Below are 20,009 nucleotides of genomic sequence, written 5' to 3' on the forward strand. Positions count from 1 at the left end.
GTTGGATGGTTGGGTTCTTCTCAATTATATGGAATATCTGGCTACGAAGGAATGATGGTATCTTTCAGAATAAGATAACAGGAGTTGAAGATTGTGTGACTCAGACATTTCTATATGCTAGGGAATGGTGTAGTAAGTAACTGAGGTTGTTGATGGCTATGCCGAAGATGAATTAGGAGTTATTTCTTTGTTTTCTTTCTTGTAATGTTTTCTCCATTTTGATGTTGAGCTTTCTCTTTCAAAAAAAAAATATAAAATAAAAATTACACTAAAATTTGAAAATAATAAAATAGATGTCAATAAAAAATATGATGATTTAAATTGTGAAAATATAGTAGTATGCTAGGCATTATCGAGAATAATTTATCTTCTGTTAATTCATAAATATAGCATCTTCAGATTCAGATTTGCTATATATATATATATATATATATATATATATATATTTTCACCTCCAATTATTTTTGTTTTATTTTATTTTATTTTTGTGAGCGTCTATAGGAATATTGTCAAGTCAAGACAAGATGGACAGAAGAAAATTGGGTAAATATTCTTTTTAACGATTTGATTGGTCCTCTGATCTCTCCTGTCACTAATTCAACCCTATTAGCACCAAATAATAATGTCAATTTCAGAAAGACACTATTCAATAGACCGGAGAAATAGCATAGCATGTAGCATTATTCATGAATCATGAGTCATGACCCTCCCCGACCCAATGTTTTTTCTAAAGTAAAAAAGCGAGTGCATTAAATTATTGTGATTATAATATCAACGTGATCATCACACGTAAGGCTATCAATTTTTGATTGCAGCCAATGAGAGAATGAAGGGAATTGGAATGAGAGGGTTATGTATGTTATGTGATATTAAACTTTAAAGTGATGGGTCATTGTGTCTAAAAGGGGCATGCATCATGCAATAGGCTTAAAATTTTGTTAACATGACAAGAAATGGCCATATAAGTTTCTATAACTATTAGGGGGAAAGGGGCACGTGCCCTTGTTGTCATGTTGTAAACTGTCCTCTTTAAGGGATGGCGGTGTCTTTATGCGTATGCGTGCTTTCAAACATATAACATGTCAAACACAAACAGACATATATACATGGCCAACACTTCAAAATTCAAACAATTCTCTAGTAGTAGATAATCTGATTAAGTTTTAGTAAATTGATTGATTATTGATTCTATTTAAAGTTAAACGTTAACGTAATTAAAAAAAGACACATAATGTAACAAGCAATTAAAGTGATTTTGGCTACAAATCCAAGCTAGGGGATCTTAGTGACATCCAGAGAGAAAATCCCAAAATGGATTTTGTCATACAACAACCCCCTCTCGCGTGTGTAGACTAGATGGGTCCTTGTTCCTCCTCCTTCTTGGTTTCTTTTTCCTTACGTCGTCATAGATGCTTAGATTAAACACTTTAAGCCAAAATGTTTGTTACGATGGCGGAATCAAGCTTATCTTATCAATTTGCAAGCACTCCACACTCAAGTTCATGTTGGTCAAAGATCACATTTTTAAAGTCCTTATAAGCCATAGGGCTACAAGGACATACGGTAATCCAAATATATAGGTCATATACAAAACAATAATAATAAATTAATAATATAATCATCATAGATAATCAAGTAGGATATAAATTTTATTAATTGGACGGTAAAAAAATTTTAAAAATTCTAATGAGCTTCCAAATTCATTTTCACGCTCTTTTTTTCATGAAAAAAAAAAACAAACTTTTATCCTTTTCTTTCGTGTCTCACGTCTTCTTCTTCAAGGACACACTTTTTCGCATAGCTACTTCCTCACTCTCTCTATGTCAAAAGAACATTGCTGCCTCATCGGAAGTCTATGCCATTCACCATGACCCATCGGAACACTATGGTGCTAACCACGTTGCATATTCAAAAATATGGAGAAAATAACATCCGAGACATGCAAAAAAAACATCCATAATATAAAAAAAAAACATCTAAAACATGAAAATAAAACATCCCAAAAATAACAAATTTTAAATATTTAAATTTTAGAAATTTTATATATTTTTGAAAATGTACAATAAAAAATAAATAAAAACAAACTATAAAAAAGATATCATTTTAAATCTTTCATATATTTAGATTTCGAATGTTTAAATTTTAAAGGTTTTGGTCCTTTTTCTAAGAATATACATTAAAAAGTAAATAAAAATAAATAACACATCACAAATCTCTTGAGAATGAAGAAGATTCACATGCTTATCAATCTTATTAGAAAGAGTAAAAGAGAATAATAGAAAAAGAATTTGTGTGTATTCAAATTGTATAAAATGATATAATATAGAAGGGTATTTATAAGTGTTAAGAGAATTAAAATAATAAAAACGTAATATCCTGTAATAAATAATCATATATGTTAAAAAAAAAAAAGGGGCAACCCGGTGCACAAGCGTCCCGCGTTTAACGCAGGGTCCGGGAAAGGGCCGCAATTATATCAGTGGCTGTTTCCACGGCTTGAACCCGTGACCTTGAGGTCACGTGGAGACAACTCATCCGCTGCTCCGAGGCTCCCCTTAATCATATATGTTAAATAATGTTAATTAATCTAATTGGTCCTAATTATACTATAATATCTCCCCTCTCAAACTCAAGTAATAACTTGAAGTTGAAACTTATTTAAAACAACGAAATAAAAAAATGTATAAACTAATAAAACAGGTGCAGACGGAACCGTAAAAAAGAAGCGCAGACGGAACTATCGGAAGGAAGCGCAGACAGAACTGTCGGAAGGAAGCGCAACCAGAACTGCTATAAGAAAACATAGGCAGAACTACCACAAGAAAAGCGCAAACGGAACTGCTGAAAGGAAGTGCAAACAAAATTGTTGGAAGAAAATGTAGACAGAGCTGCCGGAAGAAAACGCAGACAGAACTGTCGAAAGAAAATACAATTCCGAAAAGAAACACAGACGGAACTGCCGGAAGGGAACGCATACGGAACTACCGCAAGAATGGCCAACTGCAAAACTGCTGAAAAGATGGCAAATTATTGGAAAAATGCTGAAAAGTGACAAAGTGCGAAAAGAAGACAAACTATTAGAAGGTGATTAAAAACATATGATTTTTCCATGAAAATAAGAAAGTAGTGAATGAGCTAATTGGTAAGGTAAGAAAAGCATTGACAAAAGAGAAGGAAAAAAATGGCACGAAAGAAAAGTATGAAAAAAATCAACCTAAATCAACTTATCCTTCCCAAAGAGGATACCATGACTCTGATATCATGTTAAAAAAAGTGAGAGAGAACGGTAAAAAAAAATTTGTGTGTATTAAGTTAAAATAAAATGATACAATATAAAAAGATCAATGAATCAAAATCATAAAAACGAAATATTTTATAATAAATATTCAGATATATTAAATAATAGTAATTAATCTTAATTATTATCTAACACATGTTTTGAGCAGAAGAAAATTACAACACTAAAATTGAAATCTCATTCGTCAATTGAAGATGTCATTCACTAATCAGATAAGTGAAGGACGTGATGCTGCGTGAAGGACGCGATGGTGAGATAGGTGGTCCCGCGATGTTCACCGTGAAGAGGAGGTGCCGGTGATCAATGGACGCCGTGCGGAGATACTTGGTGTCCCCGATGATCAACAGGGACACGGTAGGGAGGAAGAGTGACGGAGGCGCACAATGCAAAAAAGTGATGATCTGTAGAAGAGCGCAATAGAAAGGAGGAGTGGTGTGTAATTAGAGTATAATTAGGATAAATCAGCGTTTTACTAATTTAAATTAGTATTTTATTAAATCATCTTTTTAGAATAAAATTGGCTATTATATGAGATAGTTAATAAAAAAAGATATTGGTTATCTAGACTTTTTCATGGTGATAAAGAACTATAGAGAATTTTTTCTGAGCTACATTTAAATAGACTTATTATTATCTCCTAATTATTATCGATGTATTTGATTTCAACATCCAATATTACTTGAGCAGTAATTGAGATGGAGGGGGAAAGGGACTATTAGAAGATCAAAATATCAATCAGGCAGATGAGTTGGACTTATCATCAATGGGGATAAGTTTGTCATGAGGGAGGGAAATTATTAATGATTTGAAAGTGAGTGGCAACTACCTTGAAATAATTAGAATAATAGTATAATACTATGCAAAATGCAAAAAATGAATTTTGGATATATGGTGCTAAACCGCTAATCATTAATGGTACAATGGAGTGGTTTGACATGTTTATCAAAAGTGCTTCCTTAGAGACCAACACACCCACTTAATGTGAATAGAGATCATGCATGCACTTATAACACTTCAATTCATTTTATTAGTCTTAATTATAATATAAGTACAAAATGTCCTTCATCTGATTAGTCTTGATTATAACATTTAGTGGTTAAAGTCCGAATTTATCGTTGATGATCTTATACAATTGATCTACCAATTAAGATGAAATTAATGTTGAATAGAATCTAACTTAAAATTGACCAAACTTTGACAATAACCTGACATTAAGAAATCAAGGTACCAATGAGTTGATCTTTCTCAGCCTTATGCCAATGTCTCATTACAATATATGATATGTTTTATCGTCTTATTGTATGTGGTTGTTGATGATAGAGATACATGCTAATGTTTTTTTGACTTGTCGCATAAGCATTGAATTAGAATCTTCAATAGTCTAAGTGGGTTAATGAAATTCCAAGAAAAATCAGCCAACCCTGCCTAACAGATATAAGAGAGAGCTTTCATGGTAATCACATACACAAAAGTTTTATTGCAATTGAAAAGCTTAGTTGTGGCATTGTGGTTGTTCTTTTCCTTCATTTCCCCATCTCATGTACATGGCCAATAAAGTAGCTTCACCAAAAAGCACTTTTGAAAGGGACTCAATTCAAGAAACTTAATTAAAATGCCATAGTTTTGGGAATTCAAGTCCAACTTTTGCTGTGATCAAATTAATTAGTCTACCAAAAAATGTTCATAGATTTATCAGTTTTGGGGAGTATGGACCAATTGTGAATGGCATCATTGTAAAGAACATCTGCTGAGAGTGACACATTGAAGTGAGTGAGGTACTCTTGTTGGCATGTGGATATGTTTTCAACCAAACCAAGTATTTTCAGAATATAGCCCCCCCCCCCCCCCCCCCCCCTCTTTTTTTTTTCTGTTTTTCTAGAGTTTTAGTTTTTAAAATTTTCCTTTTTGGACTAATATCCAAATTCTATTAATTTGCCTTAGTAGAATTTTATCTCCCTCTTTGTGGTATTGGGATTCAAAATTACTAGAAGATTTGACTATTTCTCTTTATTATCGGCATTTAGATTTTATATTATTTTATTTAAAGAAAAAGACGAAGTTATTTATTACTCGACTAACCCTATAATCCTGAACACATTCAATGATATAATGTATAAACTATGCTACCACATGCCTATGGAAGATGTAACAAGACATTAGCCTTGTCCTAAACTATAAGATAGTTGGGGACATGCTACAATTTTTGCTCATATGCTTTGTACTTAACTGCATGCATAGGGCTATATATATATGGATCCCCTTGTCAGTTCTCTACCATGTCATTTGTTGTGGGATCCATTTTTTGTGGAATTGTCTGCTTCACCCAGACATGATATGATTTGTTTTCAGCCTCTGCCATTTTCTATGCTTTTGGGAAAGCATTTCTTTCCCCTGCACCTTCCATCTTGGAAACCATACAATATGTTATTAGATTCTTTTTTTTCTGATTCTTTTAATTGGGATAAGCTTAAAAGCTACTAAAATTTTGGGTAATCAATTTATTTCTTAATTACTAATGAGGTTGTAAAGTTAAACCAAATTCATCTCCATAGCAGATGTTGTTCACTATGGAAATTTAGTAGTATTAAAAATTTGGAACTAAGTTTTGACTGCATTCACTTTCACTCATAAAAAACTGAGTTTATTAATATGGTACCATGCTACATTAAAACTCATCAATTCTTATTAAAATGTTGATGTGGTAAGATAGAAATTTAATCATCTCTAATTAAATTCTGATATGGCCCTACCATGAACAGATCTGGAAATTAAAGTAGTACTAGCTCATAATTTTGCATTTAAGGAATGATATTTACACATTACCAAATTTATGAAAATCTAATTGGACCCGCCTAATTCTAACCACAAGCCTGCAAGGAAAACATATTTATTTGGGTAGATGAAATTTTAAAACTTAATTAAAACACAAGACAAATGTTTTTACTTTTACCTAGCTACTCGTACAAATATACAGTTAATTGTTAATATTACCTAACTCGTTTTTTCCCTATTAATTTGGTTTTCGTGATAGAATCTTAAATGACTATAAATATAATGGTCATGATAAATCAATGCGGATGATAATATGGTATGGCATTAATGCTTCTTCTTTTTACTTTTTTTTTTTTAAACAAAATTCACTTTTCTCCAATTCTTCCCCTATTTAATTTGGTGGAGCATGGTGTATAAATTTTGTTTAAGAATGTTGGAGGTTTAAGAGTTTAAGGCTTAAAAAATAAAAATAAACGATTAGAATCTTGTTTGAAAGTTTTATTTTATTTTTTTAGGGTCAACTGGGCTTTCTGTTTCCGCCATATCTTTGGGTTTTGCGACTTAGCTTTTGTTCTGAAACAATGTAAACCTGCGATAGTTCGTAGCAAGTTGGGTAACAATTTTTAGTCATGCCCGAAATATTTGGAGAACTTTGAATTGCACATTTGATATGGTGCAAAAACAAAGTTTTGAATATTTGTTTGATAAAATACTGGCTGGAATTTCTTTAAAAAAAAACCGCAAAAGACAAGCTGGCAAGACTAACAGCAAAGTCCCCTTTATTCACTTTTAGCATAAAATTGGAAAATGTTATCCTAGTAGGAAATTTTTATTTCTAGCTATTGCCCAACATTTTATTGGGGCTTTAAAATAAGTACTACCCATATTTTCAATCTTTATGCATAACATAACACAAAAGCAACCTAGAAAGTAGATACTAAAAAGAACATACAACTCTCGTAATTTTGAATTTTTATTTTAGAGGGTAAAGTGTGATTTCTCATCCTTTAATAGTTTTTCTCTCATATTTTTTCTTAGTCCCACTTATAAAATAAATTATGAGAGATTATACTTTATCCAAAATTCAAAATTTAGAAGATCCAAATCCTAACTAATTATTCTTAGCAGAATTTTGCTAACTGCACTGGTTCAGGGATCACAAAGAGGGAAAATTTAAAAAATCTGACAATACTTTTTAACCAATGTTATAACAAAATCTCAATTATTTTTTGATAAAAGCTCACAGACAATTGATTTTATCTGAATTTATCAATTAAGAATTGTTAAATGATAATTTAATCAAATTATTTAAAAATTCTCAATTATTAATTTCATATAAAGATAACTGCACATGTGAGTCTGTGTATTATTTTCTAGTCTCTGGTCAGTGAGAACTGACTGATGCATACGAGTTAAGGTTTCGTCCATATTCAAAGGCCATGCATCTGCCTCAACTGTGTAGTAAACTGGTAGACATTTTCTGGGTGTGGGAGTGATTTGACCACAGTTGGCTTCTGAAAGCACCTCTTAATCCATGCTGTAATCTTGGGGCAGTGGTCTTCAACTTTGAAGGCACCAAATTTTTCACATGCCAAGAACCATGTTGTGAGAGGGATTGCAATCACATCAACATACCCAAAGGAATCACCACCAAAGAAGTCCTTCTCCCCAAGAGCTTCCTCTAGTTGCTTTAGGATCTCAATGAAATCCTTCTTCGCAACTTCTTGTTCTTCTCCTCCCTTGCTTAGCCAGATACCCTTCATGCTCTCAAACACCTACCAATCACACATATATATCAACTAACCGTTAATTGATTATTAATATTGTTACATGTCATGTTTGAATTACACTTTAAAAGGACATGCACGCTAGACTCTCAAGTGGTTGTGAGATTTAATAATAACAAGCATCTAGTTAATCTAAAACATAAGCACGTGACCAATATCCATATGATCTATAAAGAAACTTTGGTTTTCTTTCAATTAACTGCACAGCAAGAATGAATAAATTAACAATATCACAAAAAGCCTACGGTTTAAAAGCATGTACAAATTACAAACCACTTTTGAGATTTAAGCGAGATTACATACAGGGACGGATTTAGAAGGGGGCGAGTAGTGGTTTGAACCCCCAAAATTTTAAAAAATTATATTTATATATAAGATGTGTATTTAAAAAATAAAAAAATTATTATGTAATTTAATAGTTTTATATGTATTATTTTTGTGATGGATTTATGTTTTAATTGTTTAATTCACTAATATTTTTTAATTAACTAATTTAATATCATACTCTCAAGTCTTTGTATTTTTTAAATTAGTTTTTATATAATAATCTCTTTATTTATTTTTTATATTAATATATTTAATATTTATATTATTATATTAATAATGACTTACGTAGTTATATTTTAGTAATCACATTATGTACTTTAGATATTATTTTCTTGTAAAAAATACGTATTTTTCTTTTAAATTTACGTTGTTAAAAGAAAAAATTTTATAAAGATATCTTATATTTTGTATTCTATAATTTTAAATAATTAATAATTTTTAATTTATTTTTAAATTTTATAAAATTTTTAAAAGAATTAATTTTAATTAAGAAGATATGTGATAATTTTTAACTAAACACACTATAAATTATTTTTATTGAATGAAAAAAAATTATCTAAAATTTGGGTCTTCCATATTAAAATTTCTGGATCCCTTCCATATTATATAAGGGAAAAGATTGCATTGGGAACCAATAATCAAATGTAACATACACTTATTATTAACACCGTTGAAAATACAATTAAATGATGTGGTGTGTAATATTGCCTAAGCTAAGGTGAAGTTAGTAGAACTTATCCATTATGGAGCAGAGCAAATTTACCTTTTTGTCAATGAAGTCAGTCCAGAATCTTGCTTGGGCACGTTCATATGCACAAGTTGGAAGTAGTGGATTGGAAGTAAAAACCTCATCAAGGTAGCTGACAATGATGGAAGACTCTAGCAAAGGCTTGCCATCATGCAAGAACACTGGAACCTTCTGATGAATTGGATTGGATTTCAGGAGAAGCTCACTCTTTCCCCCAAACAAATCCTCCTCCCTTTCCTCATAATCCACACCTTTCTCCGCCAAGGCAAGCTTCACTCTCGCGCAAAAAGGACTTGTCGGGAATCCCAACAGAACATTATTTGTCTTTGACATCTTAGCTTCTTGCCTTTCTATTTGCTATTATGCTTTTCTATGTCCGTTACAAAATGTGAGAGTAGCTTGTAAGTTTATATAGAATGATAAACTTGAGTTTATTATGAAATCTTGGAGTTAACGAAACTTGCTGTTCTTGTTCTTGGTTTTGTGCAATTTTGTCCATTAAAACACTTTGTATCAACTTGTGTGTGTTGGTTTTAAGAGAACGTATGTGGTTTTCCGCCGTTGGAGAGGGAATATTATGCCGGCCATATAATTTATTTACCTAGTACGTGAGCATCTTCCTATGTTATCTTGGAAGAGATGATTTATTTTTCCTTTTCTTTTTGGGTTATAAGGGAATACTTTTATTGAAGCACTGATATTTATACAATCGTACTTACAAAATTGGTAGACATAAAATTGAGACTCATTATATATTCATATGACACTTACAAGTTACAACAGGAGGGTCCATCCTACGACAATGTTTAATATCTCATTTCTTGAGGATGATGATTCTTAATTTCAATTTGTTCTCCACTTGGACTAATATATTGGTACTTGGTAACTAGCAAGCATAACTCCTTGAGGGCACCATACTCTGAAATTTGGTTGAGACTTGAGAGAGTTAACGTTTTATAAAAAGTTTTATGCCAAGTTGATTTCTCTAATGTGAAACCAATTATTTTGTCATCCCCTTTGACAGACAGCTTCCCATGAATGCACTTTGCATCTGCAACACTTCATTTAATTATATTGCCCAAGTCTCATTGAAAGAATCATTTATGACAGAGTATAAATGTTTGGGTGTTCTCCCAAGAGTTATCCCAAGGGAGAAGTGTCGAAATAAATATAATTGATTATAACAAATAAAAAATAGTCCTTTATGGAGAAACGAATGAGACTAGTAGAATACCCTTGAAACAAGTTTTGTTGTTTAAGACTCAAATTGCTTGCCTTCAAAGGTTTGTCCAAAGGTCCAATGTTTGGGAGCAACATTGTAAGATGTAAGTGTGACACCATCGCTGGAAGTAACCTCGAAAGAAAGAGGTTGGTTCTGTAGTAAGGCGCTTACATGCCAGTTTTGGCCCCAGTTCCTCCCCATAGGAAGCCAGCCAGTTCTTGAACCCTTAACCTTCACGGCAACAATGTCTCCTGTCCCAGCCACATTGCTGATCAGCACAGAAATGAAGATCCCAGAACCAGCGATCGTGAATCGGATTCCTCCTTCCCTTCTGCACTTTATCCTGCGCCAAACAGTAAACATTATGTATGCTTAATAAGTAACAATGTAACATAAACCAACCGATTACATTCAACAACATCAAGATCCGTCTATGATATTTTACATAGTACTAAATCATCTAATAAATTTCATAGTATGTCAATATAATTCTTAAAAATAAATGTAAAGTAACTAACATTTTGTATTTTGTCTTGCATTTGAATCAACACTCTTTTGTTTTTAATATTAGTTTCCTAAAATGCTTCATTGTTAATATATTTATGAGCCACTTTTTTTTTGTCAGGAAACACTCCTGGACTTAATATTTCTTTTCTTTGGTCATGTGGACTAAACGTTGATATATTGTCTACACAATTAAAACTGTTAACTACATCTATAGATCTGCTCAGATGCTTCTACTTTGGGCCCCGGGCCCCGGTCCCCAAATAAATTTTTAACTGTTACAAATATAAGACCAGAAGTAAACCGAAAAAAAAATAAAAGACCGAAATAAAAGTTGTACAAACAAAATGGATCAAACTACGTTTATAAAGACAAAAAGTAAGCTTCTCAGCGCCTACTAATACCAAAATGGGCTTTTTGCCCCTTCTAATACCCAAAAAAAGAGACAAAAAAGAAGCTTTATAATTAAACTCATAATATAAATTATTTTGAATCTACCTCACGTATTTGATTTTGAGGAGTTCACTCTTGGGAGAAGAGAAACGCTCAAATATTAAACTAGAATAATGAATAGAATAAATTAAGAAACCTATACATTACGGATCTAGATATACTGGGCACTGGCTCTTCTATAATTTAATTGATAATGAACTTTTAGCGGAAAGTGACCGCCAATCCCTAGTTTGATGAAAGGAAATGAAAACGAAATCATATCCAACTAAAAAGTTATACACACAGACGGTGATGAGCTATACAGAATGGCGTGGTGGTGATTCTGGGGGAGGCTGTTGATAGGTCTGGGGTGTTAGGTGTTGGTTTGGTTGGTAGCTCGTTGTGTGTCTTCTTCTTTATTTTATGCTCCACTTTAATGTGTTGAACTTTCTATATTTCAAAAAAAAAAAAAAGTTATACACACTTTAACCAAACCATAATCTATGAGGCAGCAGCTAATAATAACACACGGACGGTGTTAGGGAACAATAATTTTATTGAACAATATAAACTACTAATCAAATAAAAACACAATACATTTTTAAATTAATCTTCTAAATTTTAATATTAAAATAATCATCCATAAAATAAATATTTGATATATCTATTATTTATATTATTTAATATTTTCATTATTTACTTATACTTTTTAATAACACAAATACAGACAACACAGGCTCTAAGCAGGCTGATATCTGATTTTGAAGATTTAAAATTACTAGTTACGTATTGTTTTAACTAATATTTAGTGTGACATTTTTTACTGTTATGCAGGTTGAATAATAATTAAGAAAAAAAAGAAGAGTAGATTAGCACAGTAGCCAGTAGGTACCTCCGATACTGAACCGGCAGGTTCCCTTGCTTCCAGATCGCGATCTTCTCGAAGGTGTCAACGGGGACCACGAAGTGCTGCTTCGGAGGGTTGCACCTCCCGCCGCCACTCTCCTCGTCGGCGTCGACACCGTAATTAGGTGCACAGAAGTCTGTCGCCGTTACCATCACCGACCTTCCGGGGATGCACCACCGACGGTCGAACGGAGAATCCTCCTCGGCACACCGCAGCTCGAAGCACGCACCACAGATCTGCCCCTGCTCAAACACCGCGTGGCTGAGGATCGCCGCGGCCGCCGCACCAGTGCCGTCAGAGTAGCCGCAGGCGCCTCCAAGCGCGTCGGTGGAATTGGCGGGGGTGTAGTAGGTGGCGTGTGCGGACAGCCATTCCGCATAAGGAGGAGAAGAGTGAGAAGAATGGGAAGAAGAGTTAAACGGCGCCGCCGGAGGTGAAGGAGAATAGTAGAGAGAGGTGGATGGTGAAGTGAGAATTACTAGTGTGATGGAGAAGATGGCGAGTATAGTAGATAGTGAGATTTGCATTTGCTTCCTTTCGTGTCTAGTTTGAAGGTTTAGGGTTGCCAACTTGAGAATCGTGACGATGATAAATAATGATGGTCGCAAAATTATTACTACTTCGTCTCCATCCCCACTCATCCCCATTTTGAACCCTCTTTTTATACCACTGCTTTCGATTCCCCTTTTTTTCTTGGGTAAAGGAACAGTAACTCACTGGCAGCTGCCATTCAATTTTTACTTGACCTTTCCACCAGAACTATCCTTTCGAGATAATTGTCAGGGCCGGGTTAGATTTTTTTTTTGTTAGGGGCCGGGTTGGGATTTTTTTTGTCAGGGGCCTCGTTGTCTTTCGAGGTAATTGTCAGGGGCTGATTTGGGTTTTTCTCTTATTTTTATGGTGAATACTATGGTGTCTAAAATATGGTATATATTTATTAAAAAGAATTAAAAATTAATATTTAATTTAAAAAATATAAAAATTAATTTTTAAAAATTCAAAATTTACTACAAAAAGAAAGTTAGACAAAATTTAAGCACCAAATCATAAACACTATAGAATTGGCCTACTTTTATTCTATTTGGTTAAACAGTTTGATTAAACTTCTTTTAAAAAAATAATTTAAATAATAAATATTTATATTAAAAGTAATTTATAAATAAATTATTTTGTGTTTGATTATTTAATTTTAAAAGTATTTATTTTAATAAACTTCTTTTAAAAAAATAGTTTAAATAATAAATATTTATATTAAAAGTAACTTATAAATAAATTATTTTGTATTTGATTATTTAATTTTAAAAGTATTTATTTTAAGAGAAGAACGATAAAAAAATTATTATAAAAAAATTATTTTTTTAACTTTTCTATAAACACTAAAATAACTTTTTTAAAAAATTATAATTTTATCCAAAATTAATTTATCGGGCAATTTACTAAATTAAACAAATTGGTTGAAATGTTTACCCAAATACATAAAATGGATTCCTCCTACGTGAATGTGCAAATTCAATTATATGTAATCCGTGGGAGGTTAGGACGGTTTAGGGTTTACACGTAAACCGTGGGAGGTTCCCACGGTTTATGAAGAAAGCAAGGCATGCATAAACCGTGGTAGGTTACCACGGTTTATGAGGAAAAAGAGATGAGTATAAACCTCTATGACCTACCACGGTTTATGTTGGAGGAGAGTTGTGCATAATACCCTGAATGTTGCCACGGTTTACAGTCACTGAAACTCTATATATATGTGAGTGATTGAAGCTCCATCAGAGATCATTTTCACAATGGCAGGTGAGGGAGAGAGTTTTCTAGCCTTAGTGCATTGCTGTGGCAAAATTAAAAAAAGCAAAAGCGAGGGTGTGAAGTTCACTGATAGAGAACCACTGAGTGTTTTCATCAGTTCGTCAAGCTCCTTATCAGATTTGAAGAACAGCATCTTGCAGAAGCTTGGCGTGTTTGGTAGCAAGTGGGTGAAGAAACTATACTACAAGATCCCCATCGCAGTTGTCTCGACCGGTGTTAAGTATGATACCTTTGTGGTTAAGGCTGATGAAGATCTTAGGGTTTTGTTCCATTGCGTAAGGAGTTTTCCGGAGATCAGAATCCATGAGTTGTTCGCGAAGTTGGAGGTCGGTGTTGAAAGTTCTGGGGCATCCGCTCCAGTTCCTGGCTCCACTGCCGCCGGAGGTGCATCTAGTTCCATGCCTACCGTCAGACCGTGTCATCAACCGATAGCATCCCCTTCATTCGCAGTGGATTTAGGCCGAGGAGAGGTTGTTGGTTCTGTAACTTTGGAGAATGCAGCAGTCGATGAGCCTCCTCACGATGTCGGCACTGGGGGTGGCCTGTTAACTTATATGGAAGGCTTTGGTGGACCCGATCGAGTAGAGAACGCAATGTGTGACGATGACTCTGAGCAGGAGCCTGTTGATATCGCAGGGGACAGTGACGATGACACAGGTGCAAATCCACATACGCAGCATATGCCTTCAAGTTCTGCCTCTCAACAGTACCCTCCACACTTCTCGACACTAAACTTGGATGCTCTGGCTCAACAGGAGGACGGAGGTAACATAGTCGGGGGCTCTTCTACAGAATTTCAGATCGGGCAATCATTCCAAAACAAGGAAGAAGCTGTGCTGAGTGTGAACCCTATCAACCTGGTGCCACTCAATCGCCGCAAAATATATCAGGCTAGTGAGGGCAGCCCAAAGCCTACGGTGCTCCTCAACTAGTATCTCGGGATGAATAACAGCAGCAACCTCGACAGAAGAATAAGGCTCCCACAGAAACTGTATCAAAGCAGTTACAATGTCGTTAGAACAGAAAATTTAGCATAAACCAATGCAAGTAAGATCAATATCTAAGTAACTCACATCATGGACACGCAATCGATCCAACAAAAGGCGTGCAGAAGCTAATCTTTGGGCCCCTCCATCGTTTCTCGGCATAAACGTGGCCCACCTACGAATTTCATTCAAATGATGTCAAAATGAAGAATAACACATGATGTTGAATAATTCAAGAACCGAAAATATAAAACCAAACCTGGAAGCAAGAGGAAACCCAAATCTATCAAATCCACTCGGCCTAAGAGTGGGAAACCTCCAGAAAATCCAAGACTGTAGAAGCTGAAGCGGCCCAGCTAAGTTAACAACGTTTCTGTTTGTTCCACGACAAAGACATCTATACAACCAGGCCAGCGCAGCCGAGGCCCAGCTATATCTACCCAAGTCGTCCAACGATGCCAAATAAGGCAACCACCGAAGGTGGACCCTGTTTGCATTCTTGTCCGCAAACAGCTGAGAGGACAACAACATCAGAATATAGGCACGAGCGTATACACGCACGGTCTCATCACTAGCATCTGCTGGGAGAACCCGGAACCTCTCATGGAACCATGTGTAGCACACTGTCATCTGCTTAACTTTACTCTGTGGAGGTAACTCCCCAAACAACTCCCGGAACCACACCCATGCTGGCCTACCGTGTTCCATAAAATTCTCAAACTCGGTCAGACACCCACTAACGGGCTCACCATCGATCGGCAAACCAAGCTGATATGCCACATCTTGCAAAGTAATACTGCACTCCCCAAAAGGCATATGGAAGGTGTGCGTCTCAGGACGCCACCGCTCAATAAATGCGCTAAGGAGAGGCTCATCGACCCAGAACCACTGACTGTTAAGCCTAGCCAAATGATACAACCCCGCTGTCTCCAGATAGGGTATAATCCGATCATGTAACGGCATATTCTGTTGTCTTCTGACGCCGCTAATAACCCTACCAGGCTGCAAAATGTGGGTAAAAAAAAACCTTCAACATAAATCCATCACTAAAACCATCAAAAATAACTTATAAAAAATTACTACAATAACAATAAAAATAATAAAATTAAATTCTACTAACAATAACCATGGTCATAAAAATTTCTAACCTACGAGTAATATTTCTACTAACAATAACAATAATAATTTTAATATTTATATAAATAAGTATAATCAGAGTAACAATAAGGATAAACATAACAAAATATATTTTTACCAACAATAATCCTAATAATATCAATATTAATATAAACAATTTTTCTAGGAATAACAATAAGAATAAAAATAAATTATTCTTACTAACCATAACCATAATAATGTCAATTTCTATATAAACAATTACATTTATATTAACAATAACCATAACAATATCAATATTTATATAGATAATATTAATCAGAATAACGATTTAAATAAACACATAAAAAAATAATTTTACAAATAACAACGCTCATAATGTCAACATTTATATAAATAACATTACTAACAATATTAATAACAATGTTAATGATAATAACTTACCTCTTCAGCGAGGTATCCTGCCACGTGAGCAACATTATTTAGTCGGTACAAGCGATCCTCAGACTCCGCTGGCTCCATCGGATTCCTCCTTCAAACCTTCAAAGCTTTTCCACAAGCTCCTCTCAACACAACAACTTTCCAAATTTTTTGGTGAAGCAAATGAACCGTGATAGCCTTCAACGGATTACATATTTATATATTACAACGCATAAACCGTGGGAGGTTAGAGGGGTTTATGCCTATGCAAACTTCTTCATAAACCGTGGTAGGTTACCGGGTTTTATACTCATATCATTTTCTTCATAAACCGTGGTAACCTACCACGGTTTATGCATGCAACGCAATGTTCATAAACCGTGGGAACCTCCCACGGTTTACGTAGAAAAGCAAAACCGTTCTAACCTCCCACGGATTACATATAATTGAATTTGCGCATTCAAGTAACAGGATCCCATTTTATGTATTTGGGTAAACATTTCACACACTTTGTTTATTCTAGTAAATTGCCCTAATTTATCAATAGAGATTAAAATCGTGATATGCAACATTATGAGTGTATGACGTATAATTCACAAATATAATCTATCATGGCCAGTAACCTGAAAAATGTAGATTACGTTTTATTTTTAGAGACACAAAAAGCAAAAGCTGCAACAGCTGCAAAATGCAACTTGCGTTTGTCAGGAAGGACCATCCAGTTGACGAAACGTGTCCCAGCTCCCTGCAACCTGCTGTGTTGACCGCCTTGCTAACGCACCAAACGAATGTTGCGTTTGTCAGGAAGTAGTGCATGCATGCGCAAAACGTGTTGAATGAGGATTTTAAGCAAGCCTTTAAAATGAAAAACATAGGTGGAAGGGAGAAGAGTTAAAACAAAACGTAAGCTACCACTTATAGGGAGAGATTCAAACGTTTAGGGGAGGAAAAGGGTTTGGAGAATAGTGTGGGAGGAAGAAGAAGAATAGAAGTTTTAGGGTTTTATTTTATAAAAAAAAATGGTTCGTAATTTTATGTTACTTGAAGAACACGTTATTGAATATTTAGATCATCTTTAATGGATAATTTTTTTATTTTATGATGAATGAATATATTTATTTGTATATTTTTATTTTTGTTTCAACTAGTAATTTTATTATTATTATTATTATTATTATTATTATTATTATTATTATTATTATTATTATTATTATTATTATAGAGTGGCACCCAATAGATCGAGTTAGACGACAGTTTAGGTTGGAGCAGCTTCCACCAAATCCTCATTTTAGATCGGTCGTGATCATTGCAGGTGTTTGAGCAACGCCCAGAATCATGACTGGAGAGACCGGACCAGGGAATGACTTGACATGTGGTATTATGGCCGTTATGATTTACTGCAGGTAAGGGATGAGATTGTCGACTTCCATCCCCTCCCATTATACTATGACTGGTACACACAGCAGTACGAGGGTCACCTACGACTGTCAGATAGAGTTGCAGGTGAAGAGGTCGACACGAACGCCCAACAAGAAGATCCACCACAACCAGCTGGACCTCAGCATCAAGAACCGGCCTATGACCAAGGGTTTCAGGTATCATTAAGGTTTATTAGCATTAATGTTATAGTTGTTAATTATTATCATTATTGTTACCGTTATTGATTAGCATCATTCATTTTCATTTAGGTTTCGGCACATGATCACCACTTTCAGGCCCGAGCATATGAGCACTAATTCATGATGTCGGGGTATGAGCAGCAGTACCAGGTGCCAGCATATGAGCAACACTTTTAGGAGCCGGCATGTGCCCAACACTTTCAGGCCGGGCCTACGGTCAACAGTGTCTGGCATATGAGGAGCAACAACCGTACATATCGGAAGGCAAAAGGGCCCTACATACCACATATGGTAATTCCAGCAGATGGTCAGTTCAGTCCGTTGGGTGGGTTTGATTCGATCAGCTTATCTCAGCTCATGAGAGACACAACCTATCTATTTTCGGCGCCAGAGCAGCAAGGGCCTGCTGGTTCTGAGCCATTTGTTGGTCGTCGCGCCACATCAGATCATGCCAATGACTTCGAGATGGATCGATCGTCGGGTCATGTAGATCCTCCTTATGCTTTCGCACTATCGCGCACCGAGTTGTTCGACTTGAATAAATACCCGCAGCTAGAAAAGAGATCTCTGGGACATGACCTGTAGCAGGAGTCTCATTATGGTGGAGATAGTGCTCCGGGCATGAGTGGTTCCGATTTGTACGACACTGGCGGTGCCAGCATGCCAGATGTCGGTGTTGGTGACACCGGTATTTCTTAGGATCGTTTGTATAATTTACGGACATAGACTGCACTGCTGGATAAATACACCCTATCTCAGTACGTGAAGAAGGCGCCGAGGAAGTAAGTTGTTGTAGTTTAGTTCAATCCATTTGAGTTTAGCTTTTTATTCAGTGTTTAGATCGTACATTATATTTAGATGTTTCTATTAGTCATCGTAGTTATTATTGTGTATTTAGATTTGTATCATATTTTTATGTTAGAGTTCCGTCTGTTGCACATTTTATCTAACTTCATAGTTATTATTCAGTGTTTAATGCATACATAAATAGACTGCGCAAAGACATAAAAAGTTTACACACTAGTTTGAACTAGGTAATGAAGGTACATAGAAAGTTACATAAAAAGTTAAATAGGTCATAAAAAGTTACTGACTAGTTTAAAATGCGTTAACATACGAAAGACTTAATCACGATTGACCCCCGGCAGAGCTTGGACCTGCACGCTGGGGACATCGGCTTCGGCTATTTCCCTCCCGTCCACTTATAGTACACCGGCGAGGACCATGCATATCCTGCGAATCCATCTCATTCAAGTATGGGCTACATTTTGGTCTTCCTTTGGTTGGACACCTCAATGTCCAATTCGCGATCACCTTCGCTCCTTCATATGGGAGCCCACGTAGATGGGTCACCCATCGGGACAAACTCGCATCTGTAGACCTTACGAATTTCAGACATCTTGTACACGTCATGCACATATACTTGCCAATCAATACGCTGGTTAGGCACAACATGCAAAGACGTGGCGACATGGGAGTCGCTCGACCTGGAAATGGCCACAATCGCAGTGTTGTTGCGCAAGGTTAACAGTGTAAATGGAACCATCTTGAATTTCGCGAACCTCAAATATCTCGTTGTGCTTGTCGAACCGATTGACCACAATGTTTCCTACACGTCGAAAACTTTCTTCAACTCTTTTGGTGGCAAATTCTAAATACGTGAATTCGTTGCGAACACGTTCATGAGCCTCGACAGTGAACAATTCGTTTAGCTGATAGAAAGTAGACCTAATAATGGCAGTCACAGGGAGGTTGCGTGCACCCATCAGGACAGAATTAATACACTCTACCAAGTTTGTCGTCATATGTCCCCAACGATGACCTCCGTTGAATGCCAACACCCATTTCTGAACATCGATGCCATCTCACCATTGAGTATATGCCTCAACCCACTCTTTAAGCCTTTGGTAGTTTTCATTGTACTCATGTTCTGTCCTATAATAGCCTATGAACAAACCATGTAATCATAAGCAGATGATTAAAAATTACTATGAAAATACCTAAAACAATGAATGCAGTTACCTGTGTTAACCACGAGTCTATGCAAATATGGAGCCTTGAGCCT

At 35.3% G+C, this 20,009-nt stretch overlaps 3 protein-coding genes across 4 annotated transcripts; all 3 read right to left on the bottom strand.

Moving 5' to 3' along the window:
- Window positions 1-7,358: 7,358 nt before the first annotated feature.
- On the bottom strand, window positions 7,359-9,484 carry LOC112791684 (glutathione S-transferase U19-like). The gene is made up of 2 exons (XM_025834609.2): window positions 8,948-9,484; window positions 7,359-7,845 (listed from the first exon to the last, which is right to left on the bottom strand). The coding sequence occupies exons 1-2, from the start codon at window positions 9,263-9,265 to the stop codon at window positions 7,501-7,503; spliced, it is 663 nt and encodes a 220-aa protein (XP_025690394.1). The 5' UTR covers window positions 9,266-9,484; the 3' UTR covers window positions 7,359-7,500.
- A 129-nt stretch (window positions 9,485-9,613) lies between these two features.
- On the bottom strand, window positions 9,614-12,636 carry LOC112791683 (expansin-A13). 2 transcript variants are annotated; one of them, XM_025834608.2, is made up of 3 exons: window positions 11,983-12,636; window positions 10,167-10,497; window positions 9,614-9,983 (listed from the first exon to the last, which is right to left on the bottom strand). In XM_025834608.2, exons 1-2 carry the CDS (start codon window positions 12,522-12,524, stop codon window positions 10,188-10,190), a joined length of 852 nt encoding a protein of 283 aa, XP_025690393.2. In that variant the 5' UTR covers window positions 12,525-12,636; the 3' UTR covers window positions 9,614-9,983; window positions 10,167-10,187. The 2 variants fall into 2 exon arrangements, with proteins under 2 accessions (XP_025690393.2, XP_025690392.2); XM_025834607.2 differs by having other exon boundaries at window positions 9,614-10,497.
- A 2,195-nt stretch (window positions 12,637-14,831) lies between these two features.
- On the bottom strand, window positions 14,832-16,427 carry LOC112782739 (protein MAIN-LIKE 1-like). Its single transcript, XM_025825295.1, has 3 exons — window positions 16,350-16,427; window positions 15,049-15,791; window positions 14,832-14,964 (listed from the first exon to the last, which is right to left on the bottom strand). Exons 1-3 carry the CDS (start codon window positions 16,425-16,427, stop codon window positions 14,832-14,834), a joined length of 954 nt encoding a protein of 317 aa, XP_025681080.1.
- Window positions 16,428-20,009: the final 3,582 nt, after the last annotated feature.

This window comes from Arachis hypogaea, chromosome 3 (genome assembly GCF_003086295.3).
Source record: "Arachis hypogaea cultivar Tifrunner chromosome 3, arahy.Tifrunner.gnm2.J5K5, whole genome shotgun sequence".
NCBI classification, from domain to species: Eukaryota; Viridiplantae; Streptophyta; class Magnoliopsida; order Fabales; family Fabaceae; genus Arachis; species Arachis hypogaea.

Coding starts and splice junctions, on each gene's coding strand:
- LOC112791683 (XM_025834608.2), bottom strand. CDS start 12,524: ATGCAAATCTCACTATCTACTATACTCGCCATCTTCTCCATCACACTA. Junction 10,498..11,982: donor CTGCCGGTTCAGTATCGGAG/GTACCTACTGGC, acceptor TGTTTGGCGCAG/GATAAAGTGCAGAAGGGAAG.
- LOC112782739 (XM_025825295.1), bottom strand. CDS start 16,427: ATGGAGCCAGCGGAGTCTGAGGATCGCTTGTACCGACTAAATAATGTT. Junction 15,792..16,349: donor CAGGATACCTCGCTGAAGAG/GTAAGTTATTAT, acceptor CACATTTTGCAG/CCTGGTAGGGTTATTAGCGG. Junction 14,965..15,048: donor GGGTTTCCTCTTGCTTCCAG/GTTTGGTTTTAT, acceptor TGAAATTCGTAG/GTGGGCCACGTTTATGCCGA.
- LOC112791684 (XM_025834609.2), bottom strand. CDS start 9,265: ATGTCAAAGACAAATAATGTTCTGTTGGGATTCCCGACAAGTCCTTTT. Junction 7,846..8,947: donor CTGACTTCATTGACAAAAAG/GTAAATTTGCTC, acceptor TGTGATTGGTAG/GTGTTTGAGAGCATGAAGGG.